The sequence below is a fragment of the Ranitomeya variabilis genome, chromosome 3 (genome assembly GCF_051348905.1).
Source record: "Ranitomeya variabilis isolate aRanVar5 chromosome 3, aRanVar5.hap1, whole genome shotgun sequence".
Classification (NCBI taxonomy): domain Eukaryota; kingdom Metazoa; phylum Chordata; class Amphibia; order Anura; family Dendrobatidae; genus Ranitomeya; species Ranitomeya variabilis.
This window is the reverse complement of record NC_135234.1, coordinates 752,857,719-752,881,981: the sequence shown is the minus strand read 5'-3', so window position 1 is coordinate 752,881,981 and position 24,263 is coordinate 752,857,719. Positions and strand designations below refer to the sequence as shown.

Here is a 24,263-nt window from a genome sequence, read left to right as displayed (position 1 = left end):
ATCTTGGCCTACTACAATTCTAGGTACAGCTGATGACATTAGAGAAGTTGTCTTGCAAATATAAACCCTGTCCTTATACCCCATTGGATGTTATGGAGGGTCATCTCCAGCTCTTTACCCCTTAAAATTGGCAAGAATAGGAGTCACCAAGTAAAAACAGACCCAGCCTGTCCATGCCAGTGCCATGCAAGTGATGTTGGCGGGGTGATGATGTCACTGTATCGCATCACCAGTGTCCACTGCAAGACACTATAGAACAGGAAGCAGCAACTGCGGTGGATGCGGAGACAGAATTAGGCGAGTATAAAGTTGTTTTTTTGTAAGTTGTGGCGCCCATAGTAATGTGGGGCCATCATACAGTATGGGGGCTTTAAAGGGGTTCACATGGTGGCTGTGAGGGGGCCCTCGTACTACATGGGGTACCATCATACTGTATTGAGGCTGTGAGGGAAACCGTCATACTATATGGGGGTTGTGGGGGACCATCATACTATATGGAAGGCTGTGGTGGGACAATCACACTGTATTAGGGCTCTGGGGGACCATGATATTATATGAGGGGACTGTGGGTTGACCATCACACTGTATTGTATTGGGGGACCATTATCCTGTGGGGGGTCAATCATACTTTGGTGTAACTATAATACTGTGTGGGGGAACCATCATACTTAGTGGGGGGGCTGTCCTGACCATCATACTGTGTGGGGGACTGTGGTGGGAACATCATCCTGTGTGGGTGAACAATCATGCAGTATGAGGGACTGTGGAGACCATCATGCTGTGGGGGTACCATCATACTGTACTGGGGCTGTGGGGACCATCATAGTATGTGGAAAGACCATGATACTATAATACTATACGGGGGGGCTTTATCATACTGTACTGGATCTGTGGGGGCGATCATCATAATGTGTGGGAGGCTGTTGTGTAACCATTATACTGTATGGGGGACTGTGTGGAACCATCATACTGTGTGGGGAGCTATGGTGAACATTACACTGTGTGGGGGTCAGTGGTGACCAGCATAATGTGTGAGGGGGCTGGAGTGACCATCTTATTATGTGGGGGGGGGGGGGCTGGAGTGACCATCTTATTAGGTGGGGGTCTGGAGTGACCATCTTATTGTGTGAGGAAGAGACGAACGCGAAACGTATGTCGGGGAACGGGACCAACGTCAAGGCAGGACTCTTAACTATGGGTAAATACCGAAAATAACACCAATGTTTCTTTTTTGCAATTCCAGCAATGTGTCCAAACATAGGCTTTGAATAATGTAATTATATTTACTTATATCCTCCCATTCTGCCAGCATGAAAGGTTTGTTGATTGGACAACGTAGTGCTATTTGGCAATCGGGTGGCAATTTTATGATATACACACCCTTACCAATATTTATCATATCCTTTGACATGTAAGAGTTGGACATAGATCACTGTTTGTCTTGCCACTGGCCCCTTTTTATCCTGGCTCATGATCATAGAGATGTATATGTACCCACAGAATTGCTTTCTTTATGTGTTTCACATTCATTGTAATACTTATAACATTGTGTTGAATTTTCAATGGCATAATTGGCTCTGTTTCTCTTTGCTTACTCATTGCTATGAGTCACCAATATATGGGTACACTGACACCAACCTTATAAATTCTTACCGCCACCCAAACCTCAACCATCAGCCCCCATATTTATGCTGTCCGGCTATCCATTGTGGAGCATCCCTCCCTCTTTTGTTAAAGGGATTGTTTGTGGATCTGGCTGCCTCTTTTAGAGGTGATCCCTCCTTACTTGTGTATCTCAGTGGAGAGTATGGATTTCTAGGGGATATCTAGGGTGAGCCGCCGGTGAGCGGGGGCAACAATTTGCGTTCAAGGTAGGGGAGCCAATCTCCGCAGCAAGGAGGGTGTGAATCTAGGGTTTTATAGGGTAACCTAAGCACACTACTCGTGGTTACCCCTATTTGTTTTCTATCACACTAATAGTTCATTATCTGTTGATCAGAAACCCCCTTTTCTTGCCTGGTTGGGGTATTACATGTAGGTGTGTTCGTGGTTTGTTTTAAATCATTTAATAAAAGGTAATTTTTCAAGGTATTAGTTTTTCTGATGAGCCTTCTTGGGAACTATGGGGGTCATCATTCTGTGTGAGTAGCTGTGGAGACATGATAATATTAAGGGGGGCTGTGGAGTCATAATACTGTGTGGGGACTTTGGGGGCCATCATTTTATGTGGGGAGCTGTGGAGACATCATAATGTTATGTGGGGGGTGTGGGGTCACAATACTGTGTGGGGACTTTGGGGCCCATCATTCTGTGTGAGGAGCTGTGGAGACATCATAATGTTATGTGGGGGGTGTGGGGTCACAATACTGTGTGGGGACTTTGGGGGCCATCATTCTATGTCGGGAGCTGTGGAGACATCATAATGTTATGGGGGTGCTGAGGGGTCAAAATACTGTGTGGGGACTAATGTTATGGGGGTGCTGAGGGGTCAAAATACTGTGTGGGGACTTTTGGGCCCATCATTCTGTGTGAGGAGCTGTGGAGACATCATAAATGTTATGTGAGGAGGCTGTGGGATCACAATACTGTGGGGAGACTATGGGGGCCATCATTCTGTGTGAGGAGCTGTGGAGACATGATAATGTTATGGGGGGCTGTGGAGTCATAATACTGTGTGGGGACTTTGGGGGCCATCATTCTATGTCGGGAGCTGTGGAGACATCATAATGTTATGGGGGGCTGAGGGGTCAAAATACTGTGTGGGGACTTTTGGGCCCATCATTCTGTGTGAGGAGCTGTGGAGACATCATAAATGTTACGTGAGGATGCTGTGGGATCACAATACTGTGGGGAGACTATGGAGGCCATCATTCTGTGTGAGGAGCTGTGGAGACATGATAATGTTATGGGGAGGCTGTGGGGTCATAATACTGTGTGGGCACTATGGGGGCCATCACTCTGTGTGGAAAGCTGTGGCGACATCATAATGTTATGTGGAGGTCATAATACTGTGTCGGGGCTATGGGGGCTTCATACTATGTGGAGGTAACTGCTAGGGCATCATACTGTAGTGGAGACCTATGGGGACATCCTACTGTGAGGTAACCAGTGTGTGTACTGTGGGGGCTAATTCTATGGATGAATTTACTGTCGTGGTATCATACTGTGCCAGGCAATATGAAAAACCAGGTCGCATGGTATGCGAGCTTAGAGATTTGCTTTTTCTTTTTCCTCTGCTCAGAGATTTGCTTTTTTTCTCTGCTGGTTCAGAATTTTTTGTGGACAAGAACAACTATAACTTTATGGAGCCTGAGACCATCTGCTGTGTACGACACTAACGCTATTACCGTCCGGTGAAATACTGAGCACTAATTGTTTTATTTTATTAGGATTATTCACTGGCCACAAAATGACAAATGCACTGTTCCACACTGAATCCCTGGCGGGAAACAAAAATATGGTTTTCTTTATTTCCTGGCAGAAAAATCCAGTAAAAATGAGCAATTTCTCCAACCCGGTCCCAAGCCAAACTGGGCAGGGAACTGAATCGGCTTCCTTTATAAACGACCCAGAATTTTAAATTTTAATGTATTCTTCTTTTTTGGGTGGAGGAAAACAAAAGATAGATGAGCTATATAATAGCACAGTGCCAAAACCGACCCATGTGAACACAGCCTAAAACACTTTCTGAAAAAAAGAACAGCCTAAAACACAGCCTAAAACACTGCCTAAAACACTGCCTGAAAAAACACAGCCTAAAACACAGCCTGAACACAGCCTAAAACACAGCCTGAAAAAACACAGTCTGAACACAGGCTATGCCACAGTTTTCCAATTACAACATTTGAATGACTGGAATATATTACATTTCCACTAATTTATGCAGCCAAAGGCAAGTTTCCCTGTCATCTGATATGGAGAGACCACCATCAGCTTACTACCAGCCACACTTCATCAAGGTAACAATAAAAAAACTGCAAGGTGTGAACAAAGCGTGAGGTCACCAAAGAGGCCATGGATGATTGATCACTAAGATCAGAGACTTCCAAACTTTTGTGAGTATTAGTGCAAGAAATGAGCATCTACAAAGGAGGTTAGGTCTACACTAGATTGCAAATTACCTCACGTCGCACCACTGTCAGCGCACCTGACCAAGCAATGCCCCTTAAAAAGACAAAAACTATTAAAACCTTTCTGGATTAATTTGATGAAATTGCTAAATTTCAGAAGCTTACAGGGTAGTATTATAGTAGTTATATTCTTGTACATAGGAGCAGTATTATAGTAGTTATATTCTTGTACATAGGGGCAGTATTATAGTAGTTATATTCTTGTACATAGGAGCAGTATTATAGTAGTTACATTCTTGTACATAGGGGCAGTATTATAGCAGTTATATTCTTGTACATAGGGGGCAGTATTATAGTAGTTATATTCTTGTATATAGGGGCAGTATTATAGTAGTTATATTCTTGTACATAGGAGCAGTATTATAGTAGTTATATTCTTGTACATAGGGGCAGTATTATAGTAGTTATATTCTTGTACATAGGGGCAATATTATAGTAGTTATATTCTTGTACATAGGAGCAGTATTATAGTAGTTATATTCTTGTACATAGGGGCAGTATTATAGTAGTTATATTCTTGTACATAGGAGCAGTATTATAGTAGTTATATTCTTGTACATAGGGGCAGTATTATAGTAGTTATATTCTTGTACATAGGAGCAGTATTATAGTAGTTATATTCTTGTACATAGGAGCAGTATTATAGTAGTTATATTCTTGTACATAGGAGCAGTATTATAGTAGTTATATTCTTGTACATAGGGGCAGTTGTCATGATCTCTGCAGGCAGAGATCATAGCAAGCCTATAGAGGGACAAGCTCTCGGAAGATGGAACTATACTGACCATGAACTAAGCCTGCCGCGCAACTAGAAATAGCCAGGTAGCATTTCCTATTTATTGCTAGATGCCCAGCTCTGGCCTAAGACCTAAATAGCTAGCAGAGGGAAATATAAGACCTGGCTCACCTCTAGAGAAATATTCCAAAGAAGACAGTAGCCCCCCACATATAATGACGGTGAGTTCAGATGAAACAACAAACGCAGCAGGAAAATAGTCTTAGCAAATTTGAGGTCCGCTTACTAGATAGCAGAAGACAGATAGTATACTTTCATGGTCAGCAGAAAAATACTAACAAAACACCATCCAGAGATTACCTTAAACTCTGGCATTAACTCATAACGCCAGAGTAGCAATCCCTGATCGACGAGAGCTTTCCAGACACAGTAACAAAACTTCAGCTGCGAACTGGAACAAATAGGCAAAACAAAACATGGACAAAAGTCCAACTTATCAGTAGTTGTCTAGAAGCAGGAACAAGCACTGAGAGGCATCAGATAACATTGTTGACCGGCAAGAAACCACCAGAGAAATGAGCTTAAATAGCGACACCCACTACTGATGGAATCAGGTGAAACAGGAAAGAGGATGACAAGTCCAATTCCACAAGCGGCCACCGGGGGAGCCCAGAATCCAAATTCACAACAGTACCCCCCCCTCAAGGAGGGGGCACCGAACCCTCACCAGATCCACCAGGGCGACCAGGATGAGCCCTATGGAAGGCACGAACAAGATCAGAAGCATGAACATCAGATGCATTGACCCAAGAATTATCCTCCTGGCCGTAACCCTTCCAGTTGACCAGATACTGGAGTTTCCGTCTGGAAACACGAGAGTCCAAAATTTTCTCCACAACGTACTCCAACTCACCCTCAACCAACACCGGAGCAGGAGGCTCAACAGAAGGTACAACAGGTACCTCATACCTGCGCAATAACGACCGATGAAAAACGTTATGAATGGAAAAGGACGCAGGGAGGTCCAAACGGAAAGAAACAGGATTAAGAATCTCCAATATTCTATAAGGGCCGATGAACCGAGGTTTAAACTTAGGAGAAGAGACCCTCATAGGGACAAAACGAGAAGACAACCACACTAAATCTCCAACACAAAGCCGAGAACCAACACGACGATGACGGTTGGCAAAACGCTGAGTCTTCTCCTGTGACAACTTCAAATTGTCCATAACCTGCCCCCAGATGTGATGCAATCTCTCCACCACCGCATCCACTCCAGGACAATCCGAGGATTCCACCTGACCGGAGGAAAATCGAGGGTGAAACCCCGAATTACAGAAAAACGGGGACACCAAGGTGGAAGAACTGGCCCGATTATTGAGGGCGAACTCTGCCAATGGCAAAAAAGCAACCCAATCATCCTGGTCAGCAGAGACAAAACACCTCAGATATGTCTCAAGGGTCTGATTAGTCCGCTCGGTCTGGCCATTAGTCTGAGGGTGAAAAGCAGATGAAAAAGACAAATCTATGCCCATCCTAGCACAGAATGCCCGCCAAAATCTAGACACAAACTGGGTACCTCTGTCAGAAACAATATTCTCAGGAATACCGTGCAATCGGACAACATTCTGAAAAAACAGAGGAACCAACTCAGAAGAAGAAGGCAACTTGGGCAGAGGAACCAAATGGACCATTTTAGAGAAACGGTCACAGACCACCCAGATGACAGACATCTTCTGGGAAACAGGCAGATCTGAAATAAAATCCATCGAGATGTGTGTCCAAGGCCTCTTAGGAATAGGCAAGGGCAACAGCAGTCCGCTAGCCCGAGAACTACAAGACTTGGCCCGAGCACAAACGTCACATGACTGCACAAAGACTCGCACATCTCGTGACAGAGAAGGCCACCAGAAGGATCTTGCCACCAAATCCCTGGTACCAAAAATTCCGGGATGACCTGCCAATGCAGAAGAATGTACCTCAGAGATGACTCTGCTGGTCCAATCATCCGGAACAAACAGTCTATCAGGCGGACAACGATCCGGTCTATCCGCCTGAAACTCTTGCAAGGACCGCCGCAGATCAGGAGAAACGGCCGACAAAATTACTCCCTCCCTAAGGATACCTGTGGGTTCAGAATTACCAGGAGAGTCCGGGTCAAAACTCCTAGAAAGGGCATCTGCCTTAACATTCTTAGAACCCGGTAGGTATGACACCACAAAATTAAAGCGAGAAAAAAATAAAGACCAGCGCGCCTGTCTAGGATTCAGGCGTCTGGCAGTCTCAAGATAAATCAAATTTTTGTGGTCAGTCAATACCACCACCTGATGCCTAGCCCCCTCGAGCCAATGGCGCCACTCCTCAAACGCCCACTTCATGGCCAAAAGCTCCCGATTCCCAACATCATAATTCCGCTCTGCGGGCGAAAATTTGCGAGAAAAGAAGGCACAAGGCCTAATGACGGAGCAGTCGGAACCTTTCTGCGACAACACTGCCCCAGCTCCGATCTCCGAAGCGTCAACCTCAACCTGAAAAGGCAGATTCACATCAGGCTGACGCAACACAGGGGCAGAGGCAAAACGGCGCTTAAGCTCCTGAAAGGCCTCTACAGCATGAGGGGACCAATTAGCAACATCAGCGCCTTGTCTGGTCAAATCAGTCAGTGGTTTAACGACATCCGAAAAACCAGCAATAAATCGGCGGTAAAAGTTGGCAAAGCCCAAAAATCTCTGAAGACCCTTAAGAGAGGAGGGCTGAGTCCAGTCACAAATAGCTTGCACCTTGACGGGATCCATCTCAATGGAAGAGGGAGAAAAAATATACCCCAAAAAGGAAATTTTCTGGACCCCAAAAACGCACTTAGACCCCTTCACACATAAAGAATTAGACCGCAGAACCTGAAAAACTCTCCTGACCTGCTGGACATGAGAGTCCCAGTCATCAGAAAAAATCAGAATATCATCCAGATATATTATCATAAATTTATCCAGAAAATCGCGGAAAATATCATGCATAAAAGACTGGAAAACTGAAGGGGCATTAGAAAGACCAAAAGGCATGACCAAATACTCAAAGTGGCCCTCGGGCGTATTAAATGCGGTCTTCCACTCATCCCCCTGCCTGATCCGCACCAAATTATACGCCCCACGAAGATCAATTTTAGAGAACCACTTAGCACCCTCTATACGAGCAAACAAATCAGTAAGCAATGGCAATGGGTATTGATACTTAACAGTGATCTTATTCAGAAGCCGATAATCAATACATGGTCTCAAAGAGCCGTCTTTTTTTGAGACAAAGAAAAACCCAGCTCCCAAGGGAGAAGAAGATGGACGAATATGTCCCTTTTCCAAAGACTCCTTTATATATTCCCGCATAGCAGCATGTTCCGGCACAGACAAATTAAACAAACGACCCTTTGGATATTTACAACCCGGTATCAAATCTATGGCACAATCGCACTCACGGTGCGGAGGTAACGACCCAAGCTTGGGTTCGTCAAAGACGTCTTGATAATCAGAGAGGAACTCAGGGACTTCAGAGGGAATGGACGACGAAATAGAAACCAAAGGTACGTCCCCATGAATACCCTTACATCCCCAGCTCAACACAGACATAGCTCTCCAGTCCAAGACTGGGTTGTGAGACTGCAACCATGGCAATCCCAGTACCAAATCGTCATGTAAATTATACAGCACCAGGAAACGAATAATCTCCTGGTGATCCGGATTGATACGCATGGTTACTTGTGTCCAGTATTGTGGTTTATTATTAGCCAATGGGGTGGAGTCAATCCCCTTCAGAGGAATAAGAGTCTCCAAAGGCTCTAAATCAAAACCACAACGATTGGCAAAGGACCAATCCATAAGACTCAGAGCGGCGCCAGAGTCAACATAGGCGTCCGTGGCAATGGATGACAAAGAGCAAATCAGGGTTACAGACAAAATAAACTTAGACTGAATGGTGCCAATGGAAACAGACTTATCAAGCTTCTTTGTACGCCTAGAGCATGCCGATATAACATGAGTAGAATCCCCACAATAGAAACACAATCCATTCTTCCGTCTAAAATTCTGTCGCTCGCTCCTGGACAGAATTCTATCACACTGCATACTTTCTGGCGTCTTTTCCATAGACACCGCCAGATGGTGCATCGGTTTGCGCTCCCGCAGACGCCTATCAATCTGAATAGCCATTGTCATGGACTCATTCAGACCTGCAGGCAAAGGGAACCCCACCATAACATCCTTAACGGCATCAGAGAGACCTTCTCTGAAAGTTGCCGCCAAGGCGCACTCATTCCACTGAGTAAGCACAGACCATTTACGGAATTTTTGGCAGAAAACTTCAGCCTCGTCTTGCCCCTGAGATAGTGCCATCAAAGTTTTTTCTGCCTGAAGTTCCAAATGAGGTTCCTCATAAAGCAAGCCCAAGGCCAGAAAAAACGCATCCACATCGCGTAACGCAGGATCCCCTGCTGGCAATGAGAAGGCCCAATCTTGAGGGTCACCCCTGAGCAAGGAAATCACAATCCTAACCTGCTGAGCAGGGTCTCCAGCTGAACGAGACTTCAGGGACAAATAAAGCTTACAATTATTTCGGAAATTCTGGAAGCTAGCTCTATTCCCTGTGAAGAACTCCGGCAAAGGAATTCTCGGCTCAGATACCGGAGCATGTACTACAAAATCTTGTAAATTTTGTACTTTCGTGATGAGATTATTCAAACCCGCAGTTACACTCTGGAGATCCATTATTGTCAGGTGCACACAGAGCCATTCAAAGATTAGGAGGAGAGAGAGAAAAAAGACTGCAGCAAGGCAGACTGGAGGGAAAAAAAAAAAAAATTCCAGCAGACTTCTTATAACTCTCCTTTCTCAACCAGGGTTTTTAACACTTTATGGGCCGGTCAAACTGTCATGATCTCTGCAGGCAGAGATCATAGCAAGCCTATAGAGGGACAAGCTCTCGGAAGATGGAACTATACTGACCATGAACTAAGCCTGCCGCGCAACTAGAAATAGCCAGGTAGCATTTCCTATTTATTGCTAGATGCCCAGCTCTGGCCTAAGACCTAAATAGCTAGCAGAGGGAAATATAAGACCTGGCTCACCTCTAGAGAAATATTCCAAAGAAGACAGTAGCCCCCCACATATAATGACGGTGAGTTCAGATGAAACAACAAACGCAGCAGGAAAATAGTCTTAGCAAATTTGAGGTCCGCTTACTAGATAGCAGAAGACAGATAGTATACTTTCATGGTCAGCAGAAAAATACTAACAAAACACCATCCAGAGATTACCTTAAACTCTGGCATTAACTCATAACGCCAGAGTAGCAATCCCTGATCGACGAGAGCTTTCCAGACACAGTAACAAAACTTCAGCTGCGAACTGGAACAAATAGGCAAAACAAAACATGGACAAAAGTCCAACTTATCAGTAGTTGTCTAGAAGCAGGAACAAGCACTGAGAGGCATCAGATAACATTGTTGACCGGCAAGAAACCACCAGAGAAATGAGCTTAAATAGCGACACCCACTACTGATGGAATCAGGTGAAACAGGAAAGAGGATGACAAGTCCAATTCCACAAGCGGCCACCGGGGGAGCCCAGAATCCAAATTCACAACAGGCAGTATTATAGTAGTTATATTCTTGTACATAGGAGCAGTATTATAGTAGTTATATTCTTGTACATAGGGGCAGTATTATAGTAGTTACATTCTTGTACATAGGGGCAGTATTATAGCAGTTATATTCTTGTACATAGGAGCAGTATTATAGTAGTTATATTCTTGTACATAGGGGCAGTATTATAGCAGTTATATTCTTGTACATAGGAGCAGTATTATAGTAGTTATATTCTTGTACATAGGAGCAGTATTATAGTAGTTATATTCTTGTACATAGGGGCAGTATTATAGTAGTTATATTCTTGTACATAGGAGCAGTATTATAGTAGTTATATTCTTGTACATAGGGGCAGTATTATAGTAGTTATATTCTTGTACATAGGAGCAGTATTATAGTAGTTACATTCTTGTACATAGGGGCAGTATTATAGCAGTTATATTCTTGTACATAGGAGCAGTATTATAGTAGTTATATTCTTGTACATAGGAGCAGTATTATAGTAGTTATATTCTTGTACATAGGGGCAGTATTATAGTAGTTATATTCTTGTACATAGGAGCAGTATTATAGTAGTTATATTCTTGTACATAGGGGCAGTATTATAGTAGTTATATTCTTGTACATAGGAGCAGTATTATAGTAGATACATTCTTGTACATAGAGGCAGTATTATAGTAATTATATTCTTGTACATAAGAGCAGTATTATAGTAGTTATATTCTTGTACATAGGGGCAGTATTATAGTAGTTATATTCTTGTACATAGGGGCAGTATTATAGTAGTTATATTCTTGTATATAGAGGCAGTATTATAGTAGTTATATTCTTGTACATAGGGGCAGTATTATAGTAGTTATATTCTTGTATATAGAGGCAGTATTATAGTAGTTATATTCTTGTACATAGGGGCAGTATTATAGTAGTTATATTCTTGTACATAGGGGCAGTATTATAGTAGTTATATTCTTGTACATAGGAGCAGTATTATAGTAGTTACATTCTTGTACATAGAGGCAGTATTATAGTAGTTATATTCTTGTACATAAGAGCAGTATTATAGTAGTTATATTCTTGTACATAGGGGCAGTATTATAGTAGTTATATTCTTGTACATAGGGGCAGTATTATAGTAGTTATATTCTTGTATATAGAGGCAGTATTATAGTAGTTATATTCTTGTACATAGGGGCAGTATTATAGTAGTTATATTCTTGTACATAGGGGCAGTGGTATAGTAGTTATATTCTTGTACATAGGAGCAGTATTATAGTAGTTATATTCCTGTACATAGGGGGCAGTATTATAGTAGTTGTATTCTTGTACATAGGAGCAGTATTATAGTAGTTATATTCTTGTACATAGGAGCAGTATTATAGTAGTTATATTCTTGTACATAGGAGTAGTATTATAGTAGTTATATACTTGTACATAGGAGCAGTATTATAGTAGTTATATTCTTGTACATAGGGGCAGTATTATAGTAGTTATATTCTTGTACATAGGGAGCAGTATTATAGTAGTTATATTCTTGTACATAGAGGCAGTATTATAGTAGTTATATTCCTGTACATAGGGGGCAGTATTATAGTAGTTGTATTCTTGTACATAGGGGCAGTATTATAGCAGTATTATAGTACATAGGAGCAGTATTATAGTACTTATATTCTTGTACATAGGAGCAGTATTATAGTAGTTATATTCTTGTACATAGGAGCAGTATTATAGTAGTTATATTCTTGTACAGAGGAGCAGTATTATAGTAGTTATATTTTTGTACATAGGGAGCAGTATTATAGTAGTTATATTCTTTTACATAGGGGCAGTATTATAGTAGTTATATTCCTGTACATAGGGAGCAGTATTATAGTAGTTATATTCTTTTACATAGGGGCAGTATTATAGTAGTTATATTCTTGTACATAGGAGGCATTATTATAGTAGTTATATTCTTGTATATGGGGCATTATTATAGTAGTTATATTCTTCTAATAGGAGGCAATATTATAGTAGATAATTCCATAAGGGTATTTGGTTGTTTTCATATGTTCACAATAGATTAACATGTCTTGGTGGGTATTAGATTCAGGCAGAATTTTTCGTTTATGGTCTGCATAGTCTGTTTATCTATCTATAAAATGGAGTTTCATTTTGATAAAGTTTTCAAACCCAAGTACAGTAATGAGGGGATTTACGTACGGTACTCACCTTCACTATAAGTCCCTTTGAATCCACCATCCAGATCTTCTTGATGGCCTCTTCTCTAGGAATGCCTTCTTTCGCCATAGCCATGATAATGAGGTGTGCTATTCCCAAGGCAGCCTGCAGAATACAGACAATGTCGTGATGTACATACACAATATACCGGTACGTGGCCGATCCTCAATGATGTTTCATCACATTAGGTCTAATACAAGGGTTTCATTGCTCCAGTGCTTACGTTATCCACATGAAGCTTCTGTATGGACACGTTGAGATCGAATCGTTTTATCAGCAGAATAAGTGATAAAATAAATCTCGCCTATCTACCAAACTAAGGTGGGTGTCCTGTCATGACACGTGGCGGAATGGAGAGCTCGGAAAACTAACTACTGATTCTTGGAGTCGTTCTGGTGGGGCAGTCAGAGATCACATGTATAACCATTTCTGTGGATTGATGATACATGTCCATTGTGGGAATACACCTTTCAATAATGTATATACATATTTAAAATTAGGTTTTTTTTGTAGTCAAGAGTGTGACTGTATACGAAGTTAAGGTGCCTGAAATACTCCGTATCCTATGTGAAGATACAGGAAGGGGTTAAAAACAACCTAGCAAATTTCCATCCAAAAAGCCAAATCACAGACGTCTTCAATGAGAAAAGTAAGATATGGTCTACAGGTGGGTTGTGCGAATTTGTCAATGCGCTGGCAGTAAGTGATGTGATAACAGGGCGGTGTAACACCACCGGAGTGTCGGCGAGACACCAGAAGCTTCATTTGATTTGCTCTATTATCTGGGCTCCATGCCTGAATAATTGGATTCATATTACAGCTGGCGATGGTCTTGAAACTTGACATCAAGAAATAATTTTTGAGTCCCTGAGCCTGGATGTCTCATGGTTGTTCGACAGCCATAACACATACAGGCGCGGGGACTCGAACATATTATTCGAGCACACCGAAGACGCTTGGTTAGCACACGAGCATGGCGGATAACAACTTATCCGAACACATTCGCTCATCACTAGTAGCCATGTAACGTATGGACATCCCAATACTCCTGAAGAAGAGGCACTCTTGATGGCCACTTTCTACTAGATGAGGCTCTTGGGTTTGCCCATCTCTAACAGTGTACTTTAACATCTCTTTTCTGTTTTAGACAATATTGTAAAAAAATTGTTTATATTCTGTTATCACAAAAGACAAATATTAAAGTCCTATAGAAAAATTAATAAAGGAAAGGAAAGAATAAAAAAAATAAAAAATTGAAGTCTGGTTGTGAAAATACAAAATTAAATGCAAGAATAAATAGACGGGGGTTAGGAGAGATCACTGAAATGAAATGTAAAAATAATTTGCGGGTTTGGCTAAAATTTCACAAAATAGCTCTTAATGTATGACCCAATTTCTTTTTTTATTGTTCACGGTTACTACATAGAATTGGCAAAAACGGGAAAAATATATTTTTATAAAAAAAAAAAAGAGATCAAATCCATTTAGATGCAGAAAAATAACACAAAAACTGGGTCGAGATTTGTGAAATAGTTGAAAATGTTTGCAAAATGGAAGATCAATTTGGACCTGTGGTTTAGAATTTTGAGAAATACTTAGAAGAAGAAATGTGCGTTTCAAGCTGCGCTGTTTCTGCGTCAAGTCTGTTTACCTGTGGTACCGCACTTCACTCCTGTGTCTGGCAACCTAGGCACCTTTTGTCCTTTTTCTAGGGTCAGAGACATTACCAGGCACAGCCACACGTCCGGTGTCCCAAACAATATTACAAGGACTGTAGAGCTTTAGGTCCATTATCATCATGACATCTGGTATTGATAAGAAGATTACAGGAGGAGAGAAGGTTTTTCCACCAACATAGAAGAGGATTCTTTACTGTTAGGGCAGTGAGAATCTATAATTCCTCGCCTGAGGAGGTGGTGATGGCGAACTCAGCCGAGGGGTTCAAGAGAGGCCTGGATGTCTTCCTGGAGCAGAACAATATTGTATCATACAATTATTAGGTTCTGTAGAAGGACGTAGATCTGGGGATTTATTATGATGGAATATAGGCTGAACTGGATGGACAAATGTCTTTTTTCGGCCTTGCTAACTATGTTACTATGTTATTATAATAGTGTTATTCTTCTCCTCAAAAAGTCCAGAACTCCGAAGAAAAGCCCAACGTTCCCATAAAAAGTCAATATGATCTAATGGGATTTGAAAAGTGATCCGTCATGGTGATTACATCTCTACTAAACACAATGAGCAAAGGGCACAAAACAGAACGATCTACTGATTTTAGACATATTTGACCCAGAGAAAGACAAGAGCTCACAAATTCACAAAAGGGTTGTCAAATCTTCCGGGTGCCCCAGAAGCATCCCCCCCCCGTAAATGAAGCCTTTCATGTGTTGTGCTGGGATCCTTCAACTATAAAGGGAATCATGTTCATTATTGGTACATGTGAGGTGCTAAAAAGTCACAGATTACCTCTATTGAATCACAAATTAGTTTATCCAGGTTGAGGGTGGTCAATCTGTGGCATAAAGTTTAATCTCAGCTTCGAATTTCTGCCACGGATTATCATCAAAGTCCCTGGCTGATTTGCCTGGTTCTACAGTTGAGCAAAATGATACTCAGGACCTGTGTCCAGTGGCTGCATCGGTAGTCTGTTCCTCGCTGGACCAGAGACCCAAGAACCTCCACCTACCTGTTGGCACCTCTTCTGATTGGTAGGCCTGGCGACATTACACTCGAGAGGCACTAAAACGTCACACAGGAGTCAATAATCAGAAGAGAAGTTGTCATGTAGGTAGAGGCTCGTAGAGGTTCTGATCTGGCGGCCACAGATTTCTGAGGTGACCGTAGATCAAGGTCCTTGTCCTGTGACTATTTTTGCTCCTCTCCACCTAGTTCTAGTCTTGACAGTGTGAACATACATCAAAAATCTGAACTTTGTTTAAGATGAGAGCAAGAACAAAACACAATGTGATGTAATACCAGCAGAACCTAAAGAAAAAAAAATCTAATTAACCGCTGAGTGTTATAGATCCTTGGTCTTCGTAGCAGACATTAGTTTCCCGTTGAGTTGAGGTGTTTATAATCCAAATGGATCAAGATTTGTATTCACCTTATATAGGAATATTAAGAAAATAAAATTTGAGACCTAGAAATTTCCTAATAAGAGCAGAAAGCGCTTGTCTGACTCACTGACTAACGTCTCGCTGCAAAGAAAAGATATTTTTACATTCAGACCATTTTCGGCTCAGTGAAACCTGTAAAAGAATTTTGGAAACCAACTGATTGATGAGATTTATTGCCGTGTGTTTACAAAGAGGTTATAGCCAGGAAAAGCAAATCAAAACAAACAAAAACTCCACATATTGAGCCCAAACGTAATTTACGTAAGGTCCGATATATAGGTCACGCTTGTCAACTCTCCGGTAATGTCTAGGAAGCTCCCAAACTGTCAGAAGATTCAGGTTCTGCCCAGGCTTCCAGAAACCTCACCAAAAGGTATCGATTTTCAATGATTTCGTATAGTGTTGGAATGCTTAATGTCCACATTTAGTGATGGGAAAATGGAACGTGGCCTTCAAAAATGGTTTTTGCATGTCCACATTTAGGAGTCTATGCCACCACCTCTTCTAAAAGTTGGTAAGCATAATTTAGGCTGAAATTTTACCAAAATGGCTTCTAGAAGTGCCACATATGGAATTCCGCGCAAATTGGTGAGGGTCTCTTTCCGAGATCATCTGTCTCATCTAAATTTAAGAGGGTCCTGATAATCTCAGAAGCTCCAGTAGTGGTCTCCTATCAAGTCTTCGATAATAAGGTCTTGAAGCTCCAGAAAGCAACAAAACCTACTCAAGTTAGGAGATAAGTCAGGCTACCAGGACAGAGATTCTCATCCTAATCGATCAATGATTTGTAAACATTCTTAATTTTATGCTACCTGTAATTTTCCTGTAAGAAGGTGACTTTCTGGAAAGTATGATTTAATGAATCACAACTTATGTATATATATATATATATATATATATATATATATATATATATATATATATATTTATAGTGTATTGAAGAATGTAATTTTACTGATGGGGTGACAGAGGGGACCCCTTCCATCTATCTTATCACTTAGATGCCATCACTAACCATTGCGTCTAAGGAAGTAAACTGCTAGGATCGGGGTTATTTTCAATTCCGGCTGTTGTATCAGCATGACAGCATTTCACTTGTATAAAGAATTTCGTGAACCCTTGGAGGCGGCACCATAACATATATGGTGCCTGTTTTCGAAGGGTTTTGGATAGAGTAGGTTTTTTTTCCCCCAGACACCAGAGGGGATTCCCAAGGTGGGGAATACATAATATGGACAGATGTGGCCTGAGTCAAAGTACCACCACAGTTGGACATTGACATGGTTTATTTTGGTTGTTGCCACGTTGGCTGGTTGTGTTGTTCTTACCTCTCCAGCTCCTTGAAAAACAAATTTATGGTCAGACAGCTTGTTATTTGTGATCCTGAGAGCCGCCAGAATTCCGGCCACGGCCACCGATGCCGTCCCTGAAAAACAGCAGAGGACAAGACATCACTGCATGTCACAACAAATACCCTCGAATATACTGTACACTATACAGAACCGTGCAAAAGTTTTAGGCTAGTGTTAAAAAGTGCAGCAAAGTAAGAAGATTTCTGAACTAGAAGTGCTAATTGCTTATTTATATCAATTACCAAAATGCAAAATGAATGAACTTTAGATTTGCACAGGCCTACATCCACAGAAGATGTGCGGTTAGTTCCCCAATATTAACATTTCAATTTTTGACAGCATACATTCTATACAGCTGTCATGATCCATTCTGGGGTTTTTGTCCTGTCTGCCTGTCAAGGGTTAACTTTGCTCTGCCTCATTCTGGGTTCAGGTTTGCTATTTAGCTCCGATGCATCCTGTTGGTGGTGTCAGCTATAGTTCTGCCTTCGGTGTGTGTACCTGACTCTGGTAGATCTTGATTTGTACTGCTGTGATCCCTGACATGCTCCGTGTCTGTTGACTCCCCCTGTTTGTCCTTTCCCAGTGTTTCCCTGTTAGTTGGTTTGATTCCCTGTTTTTTGACTTGGTTTGTATTTGGACTCGCTTCTGCCTTCAATCTTTGTCTTATCCGCTTTCGACCGTTGCTGAACCCTTTGGCTTGTTCCTGACCACGTGTACTGCTGCAACTTCTGGTACTTCTGCTTCTGACTGGTTTTGACTCGGCTTGTCTGCCCACTCTCTCGCCACTTGGTGGCGCCTGTGCTGCTGCTCTATGCGCACAGCCTAACTTCCCTCACAAGCTCCCCCTGTTGGAGGTTGCGCTGTACTGCACTACAGCAGCATGACAGCAGCATTTTTTCCAACACCTGCCTAAAACCTTTGCACCGTAGACCAAAAAAATAACCCGTTTAACGATGCGCACCAGATGGCTCACTGCACATAGGCTGCCATGGTTCTCCTGTTTACAGAGGACCATGTGCTGCCGAGAGCGATGATCTTTTGTGTAGCAGAAAAAAAATAATTTCCCTTCACAAACGAGTGTTTGGCTCTAGTGATGAGCGAATGTGCTCAGATAAGGTGTTATCAGAAATGCTCGTGTGATAATAAAGTATCTTCGGCGTGCTCGAAAAGTATGTTCGAGTCACCGCAGTTGTTTGACAGCCGCAACAAATGTACGGAAAGCCTAACAGACAGACAATCCCGGCATGTGTTGCAGCAGTTGAACAGCCGCAAGACCTGCAGCTGCGAGGACTGGAACATATCGAGCATGCTGAGGACACTATTAGCACACGAGCATGCGGATAAGACCCTACCTGAGCATGCTCGCTCATCACTATTTAGCTCACTCATGTGATCGGCGAACCTCCAGTTAGGTTTACTCCAATTACTTAGGTAGAATAAAATGCCAACGATACAACCCCACACTCCCCACAAAATGACCGAGTCTCCGATTGATGCTTCGTCATAGAGGAACATTTTGCCAAGAAGCCGCGCCAGATGAGGCTACAACTACACAGCCAGCACTGGGTGGAGGTCAGCGGCACAGCGAGGATTATTACCATGGATGTCAGACGGCCGAGAAAAACGTCAGAGGAATTAACACCTCGAGTTTATAGCTGCCCTGGATCCAGGAGGATTAGAGAATCAGCAAGATCTTCACTCAGTTATGGGGAAACCATACTAAACATATGGCCGGATTCCCATTGAGTAGTATGGGTGACATCAGGGGGCTACGTCATGGGAAACAGCACAGGGATATGTGACACGAGGGTGGAAACATGAATCAGAAAATTAGAAAGTTTTATGTTAAAAGGGATTGTTCCATAAGCAACCTATGTATGTGATCTCTGGAGGGTCCGGTGCAGAGATTCCCACCTAGCCTGAGAACAAGGGGCCCAAAGTCTCTGGTGTGATTGCACGGGTACTGAGCATGTGCGACCATTGCTGCATTCACTATCTAGATAGAAGTGGTCGCACATGCTCAGTACTACTCCATTCACATAGGGGACCCTGTTCTCAGTCTCCGAAACTGGACCCCCAGTGATCATACACAAATCACATATACTGTCCTCGTTGTTGATAGGGCAACTCCTTTAATTGTGTATAATAAAAATGTGTTAACGAGCTCCAGTGGAGACAATGATGATAATGTCCGTAAAGCGTTGTGGAATTAATGGCGCTACATAAGTACTGAAATAGAATATACTTTTCACTAGGGTTGAGCAAAAAGGATCGGACAAATTCAAAAGTCGCCGACTTTTGGCAAAGTCGGGTTTCATGAAACCCGACCCGATCCTAGTGTGGGATCGGCTATGTGGTCGGCGATCTTCGCGCCAAAGTCGCGTTTCGTATGACGCGTTTTGCGCCATTTTTTCAGCCAATGAAGGAGCGTGGGGAGCGTGATGACATAGGTGTCAGGGGCGTGCACGCCTATCGCCATCTTATCGCTTGTGCTGCGATTAGCAATGTGAACACCAGCTTTGCTGTTCAGGGACGGAGGAGGAGGAGGAGGAGGAGGAATTTTTGCCATTGACTTGCATTGGGGTTCGTGTTTCGGTCGATCCCCGACTCTTTGCGATAATCGGCCGATTTCACTCGACTCGACTTTTGAGAAAGTCGGGTTTCACAAAACCCGACTCGATCTTAAAAAAGTAAAAGTCGCTCAACCCTACTTTTCACAGCTAGCCAGCAAACACAAGTCTCTCTCCTCTTCTTATAGTTTGCTACAGTTCAGGAAGCCTGTATAATCCCAGAGTCCAAGCTGTTAAAGGAGACCTGTCACTTGCCATAAATATGTCATTTTTTAACTTAGGATAAAAGTCGCTGTTCTCCTGAATCCAACGAGGTTTTCCTTTTGTTTCTGCGCCTCTCCATTCCCAAGATATGACCTCCTCTTCCCTGCACAGAAGTCTAATCTTTTCCTCTAAGTGGGTGTGGTCCTCATTGTTCTCTGTGGGCGTATTCTTGAGGACCACACCCAGCTGGCTAAAAAGGCTAAATGTACACACAGGTAAGAGGGAGCCATATCTCGAGAACGGATAGGCGTAGGAAAAAAACTAAAACAAAAACAGTTTGGGATTCAAGAGAACAGCGGCATTTACACCAGGTAAAAAAAATACATATGTATGGCAAGTGACAGGTTCCCTTTAATTTCACAGATGACTGTCAATACTGCATACGATTGTAAGGGCTGGTTCACACGTTTGACTCTCCAATGACACCTTAGTTTTGGTAACAGATGTTTGACAGATGCATATTTGTCATCCGTTGATCCTGGGAATTCAACTATCTGATACCTGGAATGATCAGCCCTCATTATATGTAACATAGGAAGAACGCCAGTTCAGAAACCGAACAGTAGGTGTCAGTATATCGGCATGCATCATGTCAGTGCTCTGTTGTGATTCCTTCTAGGAGGATTTATTTTATCTTTTTTTTTGTCACCATCAAATCCCAAGAAATAACCCTACAAATGAAATGTATCTCTCACATCACACCATTAAATTAAATCTGTTGCTCACTGTTATCAACCATTTTCATTAAACTTTAATGCTCTTTGATAGGAAGACTGACAAGACGCCCAGAAAATCATCAGCTCTTGTGATCATTACTTGATCTGACATCTTTACTACCAGTTACATGTATATGTACATGATGGCAGCATTATAGTAGTTATATTCTTGTACATAGGAGCAGTATTATGGTAGTTATATTTCTGTACATAGGGGCAGTATTATAGTAGTTATATTCTTGTACATAGGGGCAGTATTATAGTAGTTATATTCTTGTACATAGGGGCAGTATTATAGTAGTTATATTCTTGTACATAGGAGCAGTATTATAGTAGTTATATTCTTGTACATAGGGGCAGTATTATAGTAGTTATATTCTTGTACATAGGAGCAGTATTATAGTAGTTATATTCTTGTACATAGGAGCAGTATTATAGTAGTTATATTCTTGTACATAGGAGCAGTATTATAGTAGTTATATTCTTGTACATAGGAGCAGTATTATAGTAGTTATATTCTTGTACATAGGAGCAGTATTATAGTAGTTATATTCTTGTACATAGGAGCAGTATTATAGTAGTTATATTCTTGTACATAGGGGCAGTATTATAGCAGTTATATTCTTGTACATAGGAGCAGTATTATAGTAGTTATATTTCTGTACATAGGAGCAGTATTATAGTAGCTATATTCTTGTACATAGGGGCAGTATTATAGTAGTTATATTCTTGTACATAGGAGCAGTATTATAGTAGTTATATTCTTGTACATAGGAGCAGTATTATAGTAGTTATATTCTTGTACATAGGGGCAGTATTATAGTAGTTATATTCTTGTACATAGGAGCAGTATTATAGTAGTTATATTCTTGTACATAGGAGCAGTATTATAGTAGTTATATTCTTGTACATAGGAGCAGTATTATAGTAGTTATATTCTTGTACATAGGAGCAGTATTATAGTAGTTATATTCTTGTACATAGGAGCAGTATTATAGTAGTTATATTCTTGTACATAGGGGCAGTATTATAGTAGTTATATTCTTGTACATAGGAGCAGTATTATAGTAGTTATATTCTTGTACATAGGGGGAAGTATTACAGTAGTTATATTCTTGTACATAGGAGCAGTATTATAGTAGTTATATTCTTGTACATAGGAGCAGTATTATAGTAGTTATATTCTTGTACATAGGGGCAGTATTATAGTAGTTATATTCTTGTACATAGGGGCAGTATTATAGTAGTTATATTCTTGTACATAGGGGCAGTATTATAGTAGTTATATTCTTGTACATAGGAGCAGTATTATAGTAGTTATATTCTTGTACATAGGGGCAGTATTATAGTAGTTATATTCTTGTACATAGGAGCAGTATTATAGTAGTTATATTCTTGTACATAGGGGCAGTACTATAGTAGTTATATTCTTGTACATAGGGGCAGTATTATAGTAGTTATATTCTTGTACATAGGAGCAATATTATAGTAGTTATATTCTTGTACATAGGGGCAGTATTATAGTAGTTATATTCTTGTACATAGGAGCAGTATTATAGTAGTTATATTCTTGTACATAGGGGCAGTATTATAGTAGTTATAGTCTTGTACATAGGGGCAGTATTATAGCACCGTATATACTCGAGTGTAAGCCGACCCCCCTAATTTTGCCACAAAAAACTGGGAAAACTTATTGACTCGAGTATAAGCCTAGGGTGGAAAATACAGCAGCTACCAGTGAATTTCAAAAATAAAAATAGATGCTCCATACCATTCATTATTGCCCCATAGATGCTTTATATAAAGCTGTGCCATATATAATGCTCCATACCATTGATTATTGCCCCATATATTATCCATATATAGCTGTGCCATATAGAATGCTCTGCACCGTTCAGTTTGGCCCCATAGATGCTCATTATAAAGCTGTGCCCTATATGCCCTGCACCGTTCAGTTTGGCCCCATAGATGCTCCACATAAATCTGTGCCATATATAACGCTGCTGCTGCAATAAAAAAAACAAAACACATACTCACCTTTCTTGCTTGCAGCTCCCCAGCGTCCGGTCCCGGCGTCACACTATATGCGTCATCGCGCCCTCTGACCTGAACAGTCAGAGCGGAGAGACGCCGGGAAGATGGAGCGGCGCCCGGCGTGTGGATCGTGGACAGGTAAATATGCGATACTTACCTGCTCCCGGCGTCCCGCTCCTTCCTCCGGACAGCTGGTCTCCGGGTGCCGCAGCCTCTTCCTCTATCAGCGGTCACCGGCACCGCTGATTAGAGAAATGAATATGCGGCTCCACCCCTATGGGAGTGGAGTCCATATTCATAAGTTTAATGAGCGGTCCCACGTGACCACTGTACAGGGGAAGAGCAGCGGCACCCGAAGACAGTGTGACGGGCAGGGGGAGCGTCAGGATCGCCGGGACTAGGTAAGTATGCCTCAGCGCCCTCTCCCCCTCACCCGCCGACCCTGCCACAGACCGTGACTCGAGTATAAGCCGAGAGGGGCACTTTCAGCCCAAAAATTTGGGCTGAAAATCTCGGCTTATACTCGAGTATATACGGAAGTTATATTCTTGTACATAGGAGCAATATTATAGTAGCTATATTCTTGTACATAGGGAGCAGTATTATAGTAGTTATATTCTTGTATGTAGGAGCAGTATTATAGTAGTTATATTCTTGTATATAGGGGCAGTATTATAGTAGTTATATTCTTGTACATAGGAGCAGTATTATAGCAGTTATATTCTTGTACATAGGAGCAGTATTATAGTAGTTATATTCTTGTACATAGCAGTATTATAGCAGTTATATTCTTGTACATAGGAGCAGTATTATAGTAGTTATATTCTTGTACATAGGAGCAGTATTATAGTAGTTATATTCTTGTACATAGGGGCAGTATTATATTAGTTATATTCTTGTACATAGGGAGCAGTATTATAGTAGTTATATTCTTGTACAAAGGGGCAGTATTATAGTAGTTATATTCTTGTACATAGGAGCAATATTATAGTAGTTATATTCTTGTACATAGGAGCAGTATTATAGTAGTTATATTCTTGTACATAGGGGCAGTATTATATTAGTTATATTCTTGTACATAGGGAGCAGTATTATAGTAGTTATATTCTTGTACAAAGGGGCAGTATTATAGCAGTTATATTCTTGTACATAGGAGCAGTATTATAGTAGTTATATTCTTGTACATAGGGGCAGTATTATATTAGTTATATTCTTGTACATAGGGAGCAGTATTATAGTAGTTATATTCTTGTACAAAGGGGCAGTATTATAGTAGTTATATTCTTGTACATAGGGGCAGTATTATAGTAGTTATATTCTTGTACATAGGAGCAATATTATAGTAGTTATATTCTTGTACATACGAGCAGAATTATAGTAGTTATACTCTTGTACATAGGAGCAGTATTATAGTAGTTATATTCTTGTACAAAGGGGCAGTATTATAGTAGTTATATTCTTGTACATAGGAGCAATATTATAGTAGTTAT

At 41.4% G+C, this 24,263-nt stretch overlaps 1 protein-coding gene across 5 annotated transcripts in view; it reads right to left on the bottom strand.

Annotated features, from left to right (window-relative positions):
• Positions 1-24,263, bottom strand: part of ME3 (malic enzyme 3) — a 206,385-nt gene that overhangs the window by 14,790 nt on the left and 167,332 nt on the right. For all 5 annotated transcript variants that reach the window (XM_077298607.1, XM_077298609.1, XM_077298605.1 and 2 more), the window contains exons 9-10: positions 17,163-17,260; positions 12,704-12,817 (exon numbers count right to left, since the gene is read on the bottom strand). In XM_077298607.1, the coding sequence (XP_077154722.1) occupies positions 12,704-12,817; positions 17,163-17,260 (212 nt within the window). The remainder of the gene's footprint in view (positions 1-12,703; positions 12,818-17,162; positions 17,261-24,263) is intronic.